We start from the raw sequence: 15217 nt of genomic DNA on the forward strand, positions 1-15217 counted from the left end.
TCTTGTTGCAAAAAAAAAAAAAAAAAAAAAAAAATGAGATTATTGTGAACCTTTTTTTTCTGATACTGACAGGCCAGCAAGGCATTTGTGTCAGCCTCCAAGTTTGTCTGGAAGAAGGGTATTGTGGGACAGGCAGAGGTGGGAGCAGAGCAGTGGGTGTCTGTGCTCCAGGTTGGTCAGGGAGCAATGTCAGTCCCTCCTGCTGCTCTGTCCACCAGTTCATGCTCCGCTGTTACCAGATCTTTGTTAAATTTCCCTGCTCATGAGAACCCCTATTCGCTTTATTTCTTCCCAGCTATTTCTAAAAGTTTTGCCATCTTGCTCCTCTTTTTTTGGACAGTTGCCTAGCCCTCTCTTAGGTTTGACAATTCATCTTTAAAGATCAAAAGAACGGCAACTGTTTAAGTGCGAGACTCCGCTGTGTGCAGGGCATAGCACTTGGCAGACGATTATTCAAGGAGAAAGGGGCTCAGTAAAGGGATATTCCCAGCGTTCTCACTCCCCCCTCCCCCGCCCCCCGCTAAATAGATTTTTCTGTTACTTCTTTTAAAGATGAAAGAAGCTCCCAACAGTTCTTTCTGGATTCTGGGCTCTGACATCCCGTAGCAATGAGCATGCCCACACTCTGTGGGCGAGTTTGGCTCGGCCAAGAGCCTCTCTGCTGTGTGGAGAGAGGTGAAGGGGAGCCTGGGACCCCGACAGGGCTCGTGGTTGCTGCCCTTGCATTTGACCAGAAAGGAAGCCTGGGGAACTTTGCAGGGATTTTGTTCTTCTGGATCAGAAGGAAACACTCTTGTGCAGTTAGGTCTTAAGGTTTGATTTCTTCTTTATTCTGCTGTGGAAGGGTCTTCAGCATCTGTATTTTACTTCCCAACATCTGCATAATATTTCCTGTATTATCTCATGATACTGCCATTGAAGGGAGAAAGTCTAATTCTGCCCCTTTCTTACTAGAAGAAGAGTTTTGTCTTCTGTAAATGAGAGTCTACAATGAATACTTCAGTTAATGGGAGGAATATGTAAAAATGCTTAATAACTGTGCACTACTTTTAAGACTATTTCCTTCCAAATGAAATTCTTGAGGTGGGTGTTTCCCTCTGTACCTTTTTAGGCAAAAGAACTATCGTGATAACATCAGTAGTAATTATAATTATTGTTTTTGGAGAGACTGATATGTTTTGAATATATTTTAGTACATTGCACATACCCGTGACATTGAATAATTACAGAAACTCTGTGAAATGGTTACCATCATCATTCCTCATTTTATATATGAGGAAACTGAGTGCAGAGATGTTAGACGCTTAGCACGAGCATCTAAGCAGAGGGGCCAGACTTAAAATGAGGGCAGTCCTGCCTCTAGACCTCCAGGATTATGCACAACAGCTCCTCCTGCATCTTCTCCTTACAAGTATCTTGGTCCCTTATCTAAGAACGAACGAATTTCAGACCCAGTCCTGAATTCCCTCTTTTCTCATAGCTTTCCATCAGCAACAGAAACAGATCTTGGCCCTTTGAGAGGACACCTTGCGCAGGCATCATCTGACTTCCCTGTTGCCTAATCCCTGCTCCCGTCACCCCACCCCCGGGAGATGGATGGCTGAGTGGGCTGTGCATTCTTACATATCCACTTCTCCGCGCCTGTGGTTCGAGAAACCTGGAACCTCTTCTCCTCCTTCTGTACTTCAAATGTTTCATTCTGTCAAATCCAGCTTGTTCATTGGACAGATACTGATTATGTGGGTACTGTGTACTAGAGTTAGCACCAGGGGTAAGCTACTGACCTGTGTGGACCCATGCGGTGGGAAAAGCAGAAAGATAAATCCCAAGGTACTGTGAGAGTGACAGATGCTATGAGAGAAGCATATGGGCCTCTGGCACTATTTCCTATTTATTCGTTTATTTATAAAATCTATGAAGAGCTTGCAATGGAACAGGCCCTATGTCAGGTGCTAGTGATACTAAGCTTCCTCCTCTCTTATTTTTATGTTCTAGTCGGGGGTGGAGGGCAGACAATAGTGACAAACAATTACAAGCTAAAATAATGACTACATATTGGGATAAATGATCTTAAAAACTAAAGAGCCAAGTGTTAGAGTGGCTGGGGCCTGGCCGGGGGAGGGGGGACTAAGTAAGACCGAGAAACCAGCAAAAGCTTCCTGGAGAGGTAAGTTTTTGAACTTGGTCTTGAATATAGAGCAGAAGCTAGCCATGCTAGTTTGTAGATAAAACAAGGGCAAGGTCAAAGTCCCTAAGGCCAAAAAGAGCTCACTTTATTCAAGGACTAGAAAAGAGAGCAGTGTTTACATTTGCTAGACTTCCCTTCCCAAGCATTAGGTTGTTGCCTGTCCTCAGGACTGGCTCCTCCCAAGAGACACCATTGCTCTGGAGTGAGTGTGTTTTTGTCTCTCTCAACTCTGAACCTCTTGAGGGCAGGAGCCATGTCTCATTCACCTTTTAAGGTGCTGCATCTCATTGTTCTTGTCCATGAGAGGAATTCAATGAATAGTGACCATCTGAATGAATGAATCATTGATGCATTGTCCTGGTCTGGCTCACGTCATTTATTCACTGTCTCCAACTGTAGAGAAATCACTATCAAGGCACAGTTCACACACATGGAAGAAGAGTTAGTTGGGTGTTTTACTCCCTTCCTTAAGAAAGACATTTTAGTCTTTATGGCTGGGACAGATGTGAGGACTAGGAACTACAAATATTTGTAGGGTTTACTTCACACTGTGTGTCTGGTTTCATCTCTCTTGGTGAAGTCCATGCATAGAGGCTCATTAGCTGTGCACACACAAAACAGCTATATAAGGATTCGTATTAAGGAAGGCTGAATAATAGAACAGTGTCACATGAATTAGTTACTGGGTTGAGGGACCATCTTTTTTAACATCCCTGAAGCTTTTACATTTCTCCCTTCTAACTACTGGACTGAGAATTTCTGCTTTGTGTTTTAAGGTGTAGCTCTTGTCCGTCAGCATTTTTGAGCAACTTAAAACTAGTTCCTTTTTATTGGGCATTTATAATGTGACTGGCATTGTACTAAGCTCTTGGTATACAATGTCTCAATCCCCACAGCAGCCCCAAGGAGTGAGTTCTGTTCATATTTTACAAATAGGACACTAAGGTTGCAATTCGCAGAAGGCCCCCCAGCTTGTGAGGGGTCAGGTTTGAACTTGAACTCAGGACAGTCCTTTTCCAGAATTCTGTCATACTAGAGCTTCCCAAAATGAGTGCTCCCTATGGCATCTCTTTGGATATTCAGAAAGAAATTAATAATTTTGCATTGTGTTTCTATGGTAACCTGAAAACATTACCAGAAGCAGATTTGGGGTCATTTATGATTGAGTCATGTCCGGTAATTTTTGGCTCCAGTCTGTCTTTGTGTAATAAGTGCACTTAAGCAAATAATGGGCTTACTGCTCCATTTCAGAGGCTGGGGTCCTTCTCAGGGGCTCCCTTCCTCTAGAGTTCAACAGAGCAGTGTAATCTGGCCTATTGGCCAGCGGATTCAGGATTGCCTCCTGGCTGCTGTGAGTCATTGTGACTCCGGCATGTCATAAGGAAGGATCTGAGGCACTGCTGTCTGGTGACCAGTGAGGACACTTCCCCCACTCCCAGTGCCTCCAGCCAGCTTGGCAGGGATGCAGGGCCTTTGGGAACCCTCAGGGAAATCAGGGCTGGCTGGCTGTTGCTCAGCACAAGAGGAGGGACAAGGAAAGACTTTTTCCAGAGGGATCAACAGTTTTGTAGAAGAGCGCATCAGATGTGCAAAGAGCAAAAAGCAGGTAAAAATGTTCCTGGTGTCCCACTTCTTGGGCACATGAAGGACAAGACCCAGAGCTGTTGACTGGGGGTTCCCATATTCAGTGGCTTTTACAAGGCTTTCGATTATTATCATCATTAACAGAAAAGCTTGTTTTCAGATCTTCGCCCAGACACACAAAAGCAGTTAAGTTAAGCTGCTGTGTAGGCTTCTTTCTCAAGAGAGAGAAGTGTGGGAGCACTTCTTCAGGCCTGACCTTTGCTGCTGCTGGAGACAGCACTGGGTACATGGGGCAAGAGGAATCGAGTGGTGGAGAAACCGAGAAGACAGTGTGGAGATGGGTGAACTGGTAACTGCAGCATGTGCAAAACTAATGATGGGCATAAAATCCAGTATTTCTTACTACCAAAGTCACATACTTAAATGATATATATTTAAAATTCTGGAGGGCCCATTTAAGACACAAAAAACTCACATGCATTTTGACCTATGTGACTAATGAGGACACTCTGAAAGCCATACAAAAAGAAAGCAAGCCACCGGATTCACGGATGAATGCGTTAGCTGGCACGCACGTAACCTTTCAGCCGGTGTGGCTTCTACAACGGAAATTTATCTTCTCACCGTTCTGCAGGCCAGAAGTCTGAGATCAAGGTTTCTGTGGGGTTGATTCCTTCCAAAGGTTGTGGGGGAAGAATCTGTTCAGGCCTCTTTGACTCCTAAATGGTGGTCTTGTCCCCATGTCTTCTAGTCTTTGCACTGGGTGTGTCTGTTCAGATGCCCTCTTCTCCGGAGGACCCCAGTCGTATGGGATTAGGGCCCACCCTACTGACCTCATTTTAACTTGATTACCTCTATAAAGAGGGTCTCTCCAAATATGTTCACATTCTAAGGTATGCAGGCCAGGAATTGAATATGAAATTTTGAGGTGGACATGATTCAGCCCCTAACAACTGATCTATAGAATCAGCTGGAACCTAAAAGAAAAATCTGTGGGGAAGCAAATTAGAAATGACTTACGGTGGGGCTCCTGGGTGGCTTAGTTGGTTAAGCGTCCGACTTTCGCTTAGGTAATGATCTCGCGGTTCGTGGGTTCGAGCCCCGTGTCGGGCTCTGTGCTGACTGCCAGCTTGGAGCCTATTTCAGAGTCTGTCACTCCCTCTCTCTCTGACCCTCCCCTGCTCACGCTGTCTCTCTCTCTCTCTCCTAGAAATAAATAAAACATTTTAAAAAATTAAAAAACAAAAAAAGAAATGACTTACAGAGATATACCTACTGATTTTTAAATGTTTTAGACTTTAAGCCTTCTCCCTTTGACATAAATCAAAATTTGATCTTCCAGTAGCACCAGTAATATGTTAAACATCAGAAAATAATGGTGTGCTAAGTGGGAACTACTTATTATTGGTTATAATAACATAGTTCATTTCTGGCTTAGGCTACTGATGTAATTTATAAGACTCTTTAATATGATAAATTTTCTATCTGTGCCCTCATTAGTGCAGAAACAAGCTTTTGAACATTTACCTATCATGTCAAGAGTAAATGTTCTTCCTTCCTGATTTGGGGCAGAAGTCAGTGAATCTGTGTTGGGGAGGTCACTGTGAAGAAGAGTAAGGTCTTCAGAATGGTGTACAGATTGTGGAAGGAGCAGATTGCTTTTGCTGGACATAGAAAACCAAACAGTTTCCCCACCTATGGTTTTGCGTGTGTGCCTGCACACGTGCATGCATATACCTAACTCCGTAGAGTTCTTCAGAGTAACTCTGGAAGATGGGACAATGAAGTAGGACCACCTGTACCACCAGGTATAGACAACATATGGTGACTGTGACCCCAACCGCATGAGCACACACACACAGTCTCTCTAACATAAGCATCAGAAATGCATGCTCTTGCATGTGCAAACACACATTCTCAAAGCTCCCTCTACCAAATTTATAGTCTTTGCATTTTCCCTTGCATTAGTTATATGTGCCTCTCTTCAATTGTATTCAATACTTGAAAACATTTTTTATTCTATTTATGGTTTTTAATTTACATCCAAGTTAGCATATAGTGCAACAATGATTTCAGGAGTTATTTCCTTAATGCCCTTTCCCCATTTAGCCCGCCCCACAACCTCTCCAGTAACCCTCTATTCTCCATATTTAAGACTCTCTAATGTTTTTGTCTCTCTCCCTGTTTTTATTTTTTTTTTTGCTTCCCTCCCCTTATGTTCATCTGTTTTGTACCTTAAAGTCCTCATGTGCGTGAAGTCATGTATTTGTCTTTCTCTGACTAATTTCACTTAGCATAATATCCTCTAGTTCCATCCACATAGTTGCAAATGGTAAGAGTTCATTCTTTTTGATTGTCAACTGATACTCCATTGTGTATACATACAATGTGTGTGTATATACATGCATACATGTATATATATATGTATGTGTATGCACACCTTCTTTAGCCACTCATTCATTGATGACATTTGGACTCTTTTCCATATTTTGGCTATTGTTGATAGTGCTGCTATAAACATTGGGGTGCATGTACCCCTTTGAAGCAGCACCCACCTGTATCCCTTGGATAAATACCTAGTCATGCAATTGCTGGGTCATAGGGTAATTCCATTGTTAATATTTTGAGGAACTTACATACTGTTTTCGAGAGTGGTTGCACTAGTTTGCATTCCCACCACCAGTGCAAAAGAGATCCTCTTTCTCCACATCCTTGCCAACATCTGTTGTTGCTTGAGTTGGTAATGTTAGTCATTTTGACAGGTGTGAGGTGGTATCTCATTGTGGGTTTGGTTTGTATTTCCCTGATGAGTGACACTGAGCATCATTTCATGTGTTTATTGGCCATCTGAATATGTTCTTTGGAGAGGTGGCTGTTCATGGCTTTAGCCNTTTACAGATCACATACTGACACATCTACGTGATAGCAGAAAGCACATGTGTAGGAGGGCAGATGAGACAGAGTGGTAGGTATTGTTATGAAACACAACTGATGAGTGAAAAAGAATGGGGACAGTGAGGTAAAAGAACAGGGGTCAGCCTGTGGGCAGCTTCGACGAGCAGTTGTTTTTATGTGTGTATTCCATTCACAGTCCTAGAAGTAAATCCACTGAGTCAATAAAATAGGAAATAAAAGCATGTAGTATTAAAAAATCAAAGCAGAAATAAAATTATTGTACAGACTTTGGACTAAACAGATCGGAGAATGATTTATTATGAAACCCCTTTTTTTCAAGGTGATACTTTAGAAACTTTTTCCTATATTGTGGAACATAATATATGATGCCCCAATTTAAACTGAAATGTGGGGAGGCCTAGCCAACTCGTACCTGGATTCTAAGCGGATCACTGAATTGTACGGTCATGATTCAACAAGCCTTATTATCAGCTCTGAGCAACAGCTAGTTGCTGTGAGGGATTATGTATTTTCAGGTTGCTGGGCAGCTGATCCTTAAAGCACAGACAAGTTCCTTTGAGTAGGTTTATGAAACATTGAAAGGATGGTGGTGATATCCAGCCTTTTGGACATATTTACATTGTAACTGTACCATTTGACCAGGATAGGAACCTTCCCCTCACTCAGTTCCCATGACTTATTGAGCGAGTCTCCAAAGGTTAGCTTCCACGGTCTCTCTGGCATGTCTCCAGAACCTGCAGCGTCCATTTCGGACTGCCCATAGCTTCCTCATCTATGAATTCTACCTGTTAGAAGGTGCAAATCTCTTTTAAGTCAATAGCAAATGGAGTTTAACTCACTGTAGTTAAAATCCAGGCTCCGCTCAACCATTTCATCTCTCAGTTCCTTTTTATGTTTTCTGTATGCTCAGCAGCCCATCTGAGGAAAAGGGAATCAAAGCAAAGCATTTTGATAAGAAAATGAGATATGCTTATTCCAGAATCCTCAACTCTTCTGCCTCTTGGAATAACTCTTCCCCTGAAGTTCACTGAAAANTTCTATTCAAGCCAACAATTCCTCCCATTGGCTTAATGACCCAAAGCCACTGTATTTAAGTCAATAGCAAACGGAGTTTAACTCACTGTAGTTAAAATCCAGGCTCCGCTCAACCATTTCATCTCTCAGTTCCTTTTTATGTTTTCTGTATGCTCAGCAGCCCATCTGAGGAAAAGGGAATCAAAGCAAAGCATTTTGATAAGAAAATGAGATATGCTTATTCCAGAATCCTCAACTCTTCTGCCTCTTGGAATAACTCTTCCCCTGAAGTTCACTGAAAACCTTTACATGGATATCTTTCTTCTAAGACCTATTCTCCCAACTCTTCCCCTCAGATTTCCTGAATATTGAAAATGAGAGGGAGTGTTTACTCGTACTAGCTTCATGCCAATCCTGTTCCTAGAAGGGTTGTAATAGGCGGAAAAGAGGTGATGAATGCTGTTTGATTATTTGCTTTTTGAGAACAAGTTTGCTATGATGGGGTCCGATATAAGTCACTGACCAGAATTTAAGTGAGCACTTTCTTTCAGGAGAGAGATTTGTCAGTACGTACCTAGAACTTTACAAATGCCCTGACCTTTGGTCCATTAGGTCCTCTTGTAGAAATCTGTAGGAAGGCAAAACTTTCTAATATAATTGTCTTCCAAAATATGTACTGCATCATTATTTATGGTAACAAAAAGTGAGAATAAGCTGACTGACCAACAATAAAGGGAAGGTCCCAAAACATACAGGATGGAATGTCATAAAGGAATACTACATGGTCATATTTCAAAGTACATGCAATGGTATGGGAATTAACAATAGGAGGCTTAGTATAAAGTACTTTATCAACGGTCAATATATGCCTACTAAAAGTATACATTATATATGTTCATTGAAAGAAAACATAAATAGAACCCACTGTGAAAAGTGCTATTTCTGTATTGTAGAACTATGGATAATTTCTGTTAACATACGTATGTTTCTTTACTTTCTATCTAACAGTTGGGTGTCTGGGTAGCTCAGTCAATTGAGTGTCTCACCCTTGATTTTGGCTCGGGTCATGATCCCAGGGTTGTGGGATGAAGCTCGCATGCTCCCTCTCTAAACGTTAAAAAAAAAAAAGAAAAGAAATCGTTTTTAAGAAGAATGAAATAACTCAGGAGAGTTGGTTTTTTGTTGGTTTTTTTTTTTACCTTCAGGCTAGGTCTTTGATAGACATTCTTTTTTTCCCTAGTAATTAATTCTCCCTACGGATACTCTATCTTTTACATCATATGCATCTACAATGTCATAATAAACTAGGGGGAAGAGAAGTAGGCATTGAAGCCATAAAAATAGCTGCCACATACTAATAACTTTTAAAATAAAGATATACCTTTAGAGTACTTTACAGTTTTGAAAGACACTTACATAAAGCACTCTTGAAATCTATGAGAAACTCTGTGAAAGCAGAATTTGTTTGCCATTATATCCCAGGATCTAGAATGGTGCCAGGGATATAGTGGATATAGGGTATATATTTGCTAGGTTAATAAATGAATGTTTTTTGAACAGTAATGGTCAAATAGGATCTTAGAGACTAATCTCACATGATATTAATGATGGCCCTTTGGGGAGGGTATCCTCAGAAGATAACCCTCTGATGTGGTTTCATTAGCCCCAATTTATAGGAAAAAATGCAAAATGATTGATTTGCCCAACATCACAGGGTTAATAAATGGCAAACACTGATTAGAATCAGTTCTCTAAGTAATCTCTCTTGCTATGATATTAACAGTACTTGTTTTCTCATTGCCCTAATAAACAAATGGCTATGATGCCACTTATTACTTGAAGATTTTTTTTTTTTTTTAGAGATTACAAAAGGATGAGAGGGGCAGATGGAGACAGAGACTCTTAAGTAGGCTCCATACCCAGCACATGGGGCTCGATCCCAAAACCCTGGGATCATGACCTGAGCTGAAAAAGAGAGTTGGATGCTCAACTGAGTGAGCCACCCGGGCACCCCTTACTTGAGGATTTTGTTTTCTATCAGAATTTATTGTACCATGACTCATTAATTGCTGTGTGTTCTTACTGCCTCTTTACTCTCCTATCAGTACTTGCTATGCATTGTAAGGGTTTTCTTAACTAGATTTTGAGGCTTCTAGATAGAATACAGTAAAGATGGCACTCCAGGTGCTGAGATTCATAGCAGTAAGAGGAGTCGGGATCTTTTCTAGAGTATTTCTTCTTAAGAAAGCCTTAGGACTTTCTGAACACTGTCCAATATCTCTTAAAACAACCTGTTTCTTTTTAAATAATACAACATATACAGCTACCAGGGAAGAACCATGAGTTAACTATCCTCCATCACTTCAAAAACTGGCCAATTAAAGTTAAAACACACCAACAGCACCACTAAAACACACCAAGAGCACCACTGTGAGTTTTCAGTGCAGTGATGTCCCAGTAGGGGACAAGTGATTTTTTCAGGCAGGTGCCCTTTGTGTTCACATTTCCACAATGGCTCCTTTCCTGTTTGCATCCACTTCAGCTTCACAGCCTCAGTCCAGGTGGGGGAGAGTGACATGTAGCCTGGGGTCTTATTTGATGTGTGGCATGTGTGTGCTTCCTTCCCCTGACCTGGCTCCTTTCACTGTGAACTAAGGTTCCCTACTGTTTGACATCAGGGTACCGATCACATTGGCTCTTAAAACCTTTGAGAGTAGCTGCAGTGTGACTCTATTACAAAGTACTTGCTTTACCTGTGATAGCCCTGCCCCAAGCCTATTCATGACCCTCATTCTCACAGCAGATTTTTCTCACAGTAACCCTGATAGGCTACTAAAATGGGACATAACTTTTATTCACAGAGTTAAATCAGTCTTCTAGTTTAAAGACAAGAAAAAAAATAGACAAATTTGGACAGATTTCATGTATATATGCTTATAATTTTATTCTTCATAAAATATCTTTAAAGAAGTACTGAAATATTGCAAGATTTTGAATTCACACTCCTTACTTTCCTTGAGAGATTGTCCTTTCCTATATGCTAATGAATTGACTGTTTCCCATCCAAGTGTTTATTTCTTCACTTTTATGCAGCAAGTATTTCATGAGCACTTATTATATGCTAAGCACTGAAGACACAGATGTAAGAGACAGATTTGGTCTCTACCTTCACAGGAAGGGGAAAATGCATATTGAATAATTAGATACAAAATTAATAGTTCAATTCTAATTTTGGAAGAGCAGTGAGAGGCACATGGAAGTATGTAACCCCCAGTGAGATGGAACCTGCTTAGCTTGGGAGTTCTGGGAAGGATTCCTTGAAGTGAGGATGAGTAGATGTTGGCTAAGCAAAGTTGAGGTGATAAGAAGAAAAACAGGAAGAAAGAAGGCAGTGTGTAAAGGCTGAGGTGAAGATAAGCAAGGAAAACTCAAGGAACCACTGTCAGGAAGATGAGGGCATGGTGGGCCATTGAGGCATGTGTTCTTGCTGTGCTAGAGATTTAGGTCTTTCCCTGAAGAGTTGCTGATCAGCTGTAATGCATCAGGCATGGGGCTAGAGAAGCAGCTGTGAGTTGGGATTCTGCCCTCACACAGCTTGTGCTTAGGGGCAATTACAGTATCAGTGGTAAGTGCTCTGTGAGAGGAAATAAAGTGGTAGGATTCAAAACTGGTCCCTGAAGGATGTGTGAGACAGAACAGAATCGCCAGGGGAAGTGCAGAGCTGATGGAATGAAAAATAGGTCTGAAGGCCAAAGACAAGGGGAGAAAAAGAATGATGTGTTCCAGGAAGTGAAAGAAGCACAAGTATAGAGACTTCAGTCAAGGGAGGTGACTGAATGGTGGTCAAGAGAGGAACAGAAATAAAACCAATTGCATTTACTACACATGCGACGATCCATGGCGGCAGTGCTGTGTTGTGTGAGAAGGTGAAGAGTTAGAGAATGACCCCTCATGTGATCTAGAGGTGGATCACTGTGGACCCTGAAGAATGACTGATACTCCTTGATTTCTATTTCTTCATCAACTACATAGGAAAGTGGGACTAGGTCCTTTCCAGATATTAGATTCCATGACCCTATATAAAAACCATCATGTTCAGTGGGTAAATCCTGAAAGGTTGCTCCTAAGCCTTCGAAGCCACAGAGATTAGTGACAACATTATTTGTCAGTAAAATGTACATAAGTCACCCCAAAAACTGCTTTTGTTTAGAAACCATATTACCAACCAGAGTTTCTTCTTTATCCTCAAAAATTTGAATACTTTTTATGTGAGAAACCAAATTGACCTTATGCAAATAGAAATTTGTCCTTGTCCTTATTTTTGACTGTAGTCTCCTCACTTTTCTACTTAGACTTCAACTTGAGGTCTGCAGTGTGTCAAAGGAATGCCAAGATGACTTGCCAATGGTGTCAACAAAATTTTTTGATAGGCATTGTGCAGATTAAATGGGCAATTGGTTGATATCTTGGTATTTAGCAAGTTGTTAATTAATGAATATAAAGTGCTGGCATTCACCCGCAAGGAATGTGGAGAAAAGGGAAACTAGAACTATATCCCAACTGACACCCTAGATTATTCTCTGAGGATACCTTTCTAATAGACAGCTGTTGTTCAAAATGTCAACCAATGACTGGGAATTATTAAATGTTAAGATGCTATTTGTTCAGAAATTAAACAGAAAACCATTTTTGACGTTATAGGTATCTTTGAACTTGGAAATTCTGGTCATCTTACCTTTCACAGATCAAAAGAAGACATTTATAACAACAAGCAAAAAACAGAGTGAAAGTTTAAAGTCTCTTCAGTTTAGGGGGAAAGCCGAGGATAGGCATGAACTAAGTTGGATGCTTGTGAGCAGCAGTTTAGTGGGATTTTAGCCACTCCTGACATGCTTGAGTAAAGGGAGCAGAGCATAGGATAATTACCTTGTAGCTTACACTACTTTACCTATTATGTAATGGACTTTACAACCTATCAGAAGAAGCAGTAAGGATAAGAATAAAAAAGATTCAAGCTCTGATTTTTACAGTATGTGACTGGCATTATGTCCCCTCTCAATATAAGCCTTAGGCCCCTCTCAGACACAGGCCTCGTGATCCAGTGAATAGTCCCTGGTGGCCATAGTTGGTGTCCCAGGATCCCTCTACTGTTTAGCACATTCAATGACCTGCTCACTCAGTGTGTCTTGGGGATGATGAATTATACAGAGAAATTACTTCTTGTTCATAACAGGTTTCATTAGTGTGATAATAGACAACTTTTATTGAGCACAGGCTATTATGCCATCTTCTGTTCGCAGTGGATTTTATACAAGTCATTTAGTTTGGATATTGACCCTGTAAAGTGGTACGATTCATATGCCCACTCACAAGTGAGGAATCTGAGACACGAATGAACTTTCAGGGAGTCTCAGAGTAACTTATGTGATGGAGCAAAGACTTCTAGTCCAGCAATGTGACTCTAGAGCCTGTACCTAACCCCTAGGTTTCTGCAACTACTGTGGGCCCAACAGGGGAAGGGTCTTAAAAACAATAAGCAGTATCCTTTCACTTGCTAGCCTAGTGATCTGACCATTCTCATTTTTGGAGCCAAAGCTGACATGTCCTATTCTATACTGCATTCTCCTATGCCTAGGAAAAGGGAGACAGCCAGATGATTGAATGGAAAAGGATGGACTATTTTGATTTAAATCCTCATGGTTTCACTTACCTGGTTTAGCCCAGGTTGGTACATTCCATTTGTTTCATCCACCTTTAGGATACCTCCATGTGGTTCTTCAAGTATGAATAGCTGGAAAATATATAAGCAAAGGTCAAATCAGGAAAGGAAGCTATCAGGCAAAATACTTACCAACAGCCCCATGGAAAGGGTATGTGGGGAGTGAGGGGGCTAAGCAGAGCTTTTGTAACTCTCCAATGAGCAGTGTCCTGGTAAATTCTCCCAGGGAGGTCGGCTGTGTTTCTGTTTTCTGAGTAGGACCCTAAAATGACAGATTTTACAGGTGTTTACATGAAGGTAGACTGGATCACTCTTGCCGCTACTCCTAGGCACTCTCTTGACAAAAGTAGGCACACTCACACACCATACCTTCTCTATCCATCTAATCTTTTCTGGACAATTACAGTTGCCCCATGACCAATAAGCATCCATTTAAAGATGAATTTGGTTTAAATAAATAGAGAACTGTAAATGCATTCTATCAATAACACTTTTTTCTCTAGCTTGCTTTATTGGAAATATATAGAATATAGCATATGTAACACATACAAGAGGTGCAAAGTGACTGTTTATGTTATTGGTAAGGCTTCCAGTCAGCAGGTAAGTTTTGGGGAGTCCAAAGTTTTATGCGGCTTTTCAACTACATGGGGGTTTCGTGCCCCTAACCCTAGCATTGTTCAAGGGTCAACTGTATAAGAAAAGTACCCCTACTGTTTACTATTGTGATACTTTTTTCTCTTTTTAATCACAGCGGAATCTAAGAAGAAGAAAAAGGAAGGCAAGAAACAGGAGAAGATGCTGGACTAATAGATCCATCTTCCGTGGAACATGAAAAGGGCATCAGCAAACAAGATCAGTTAACTATTGCATTTATACCTATGTAGGCTTTTTATTCAAAAATTATCTATAGCTTAAGTACACAATAGGCAGAAACAAAAAGAAAAATTTTGTAGCATTTTGTAAAATGTATACCATAGTACCACTAGGGGCTCATAATAAAGGACTGTAATCCTATTTAGAAAGTTGACTTCTAGTAAATGATAAATGGTAGAAAATTGAGGTAAGTTTTTTGAAGTTATGTGGTATTTTACATTTAAGATCTTTTTTTTTACACTTTTTTCTTTTGGCAGCAATTTACGTGTTATGACCATGTAAACTACTTTTCTTGTTAGATAAATTTTTCACCTAGACTTTTTTCCCCAATTGAGAAAAATATATACTAAACAAAGCAGCAATAAAATATAATCATCCTATCTGAGGAAAATATCTTCTGCCAATGGATATTTTGAAAACAAACTTTAGTCAGCAAAATGGAGGGAGGGGGCAAAGCATGCCCTAATTCAATGTTGACTTTTTTTTTTTAAAGAAATGCATTAATTAAATGAAATTCTTTCACTTTGGCAGGAACATTTGTTTTCTTAATGAAATTATTTTTCCTTCTGAGGAAAAAAAAGACTAGGAAAATAAATCAAGGTGATTCTGGAAAATGGTGCTTTTGTGTGCAATGATTTGATATTGTAACCCTCCTCCTTTGTCCCTCCCCCCCAGTCAACCTGTTAGCAGTGAGAATTTATCATACAAACTAATTAAATTACTCTTGGGCACAATTTTATAGAAGGTTTTTGTTTATCAGTATTTGGTTCTATGGAATTGAATAAAAGTCCCAAAATAATCTAGAGTTTGATGGAACAGAAAAACCCTTTTCTTATACAGAATAAGTTTGGGCTTGACAATCCATATCAGAAACAGGGTAACACATGCAAAATAGCAGAGTCTATAAACCAAGAATTCCTACT

General features: G+C 40.5%; 1 protein-coding gene across 1 annotated transcript in view; it reads left to right on the forward strand.

The window, feature by feature from the left end:
• PTN (pleiotrophin) overlaps positions 1-14908 on the forward strand; it is a 25962-nt gene extending 11054 nt beyond the window's left edge. The window contains exon 4 of the mRNA XM_077781037.1: positions 14173-14908. Coding sequence (XP_077637163.1) covers positions 14173-14228 — 56 coding nt within the window. The 3' untranslated portion in view covers positions 14229-14908. The remainder of the gene's footprint in view (positions 1-14172) is intronic.
• The last annotated feature ends 309 nt before the right edge of the window (positions 14909-15217 follow it).

The sequence above is a fragment of the Crocuta crocuta genome, unplaced genomic scaffold, assembly GCF_008692635.1.
Source record: "Crocuta crocuta isolate KB4526 unplaced genomic scaffold, BGI_CrCroc_1.0 scaffold228, whole genome shotgun sequence".
Taxonomy (NCBI): Eukaryota; Metazoa; Chordata; class Mammalia; order Carnivora; family Hyaenidae; genus Crocuta; species Crocuta crocuta.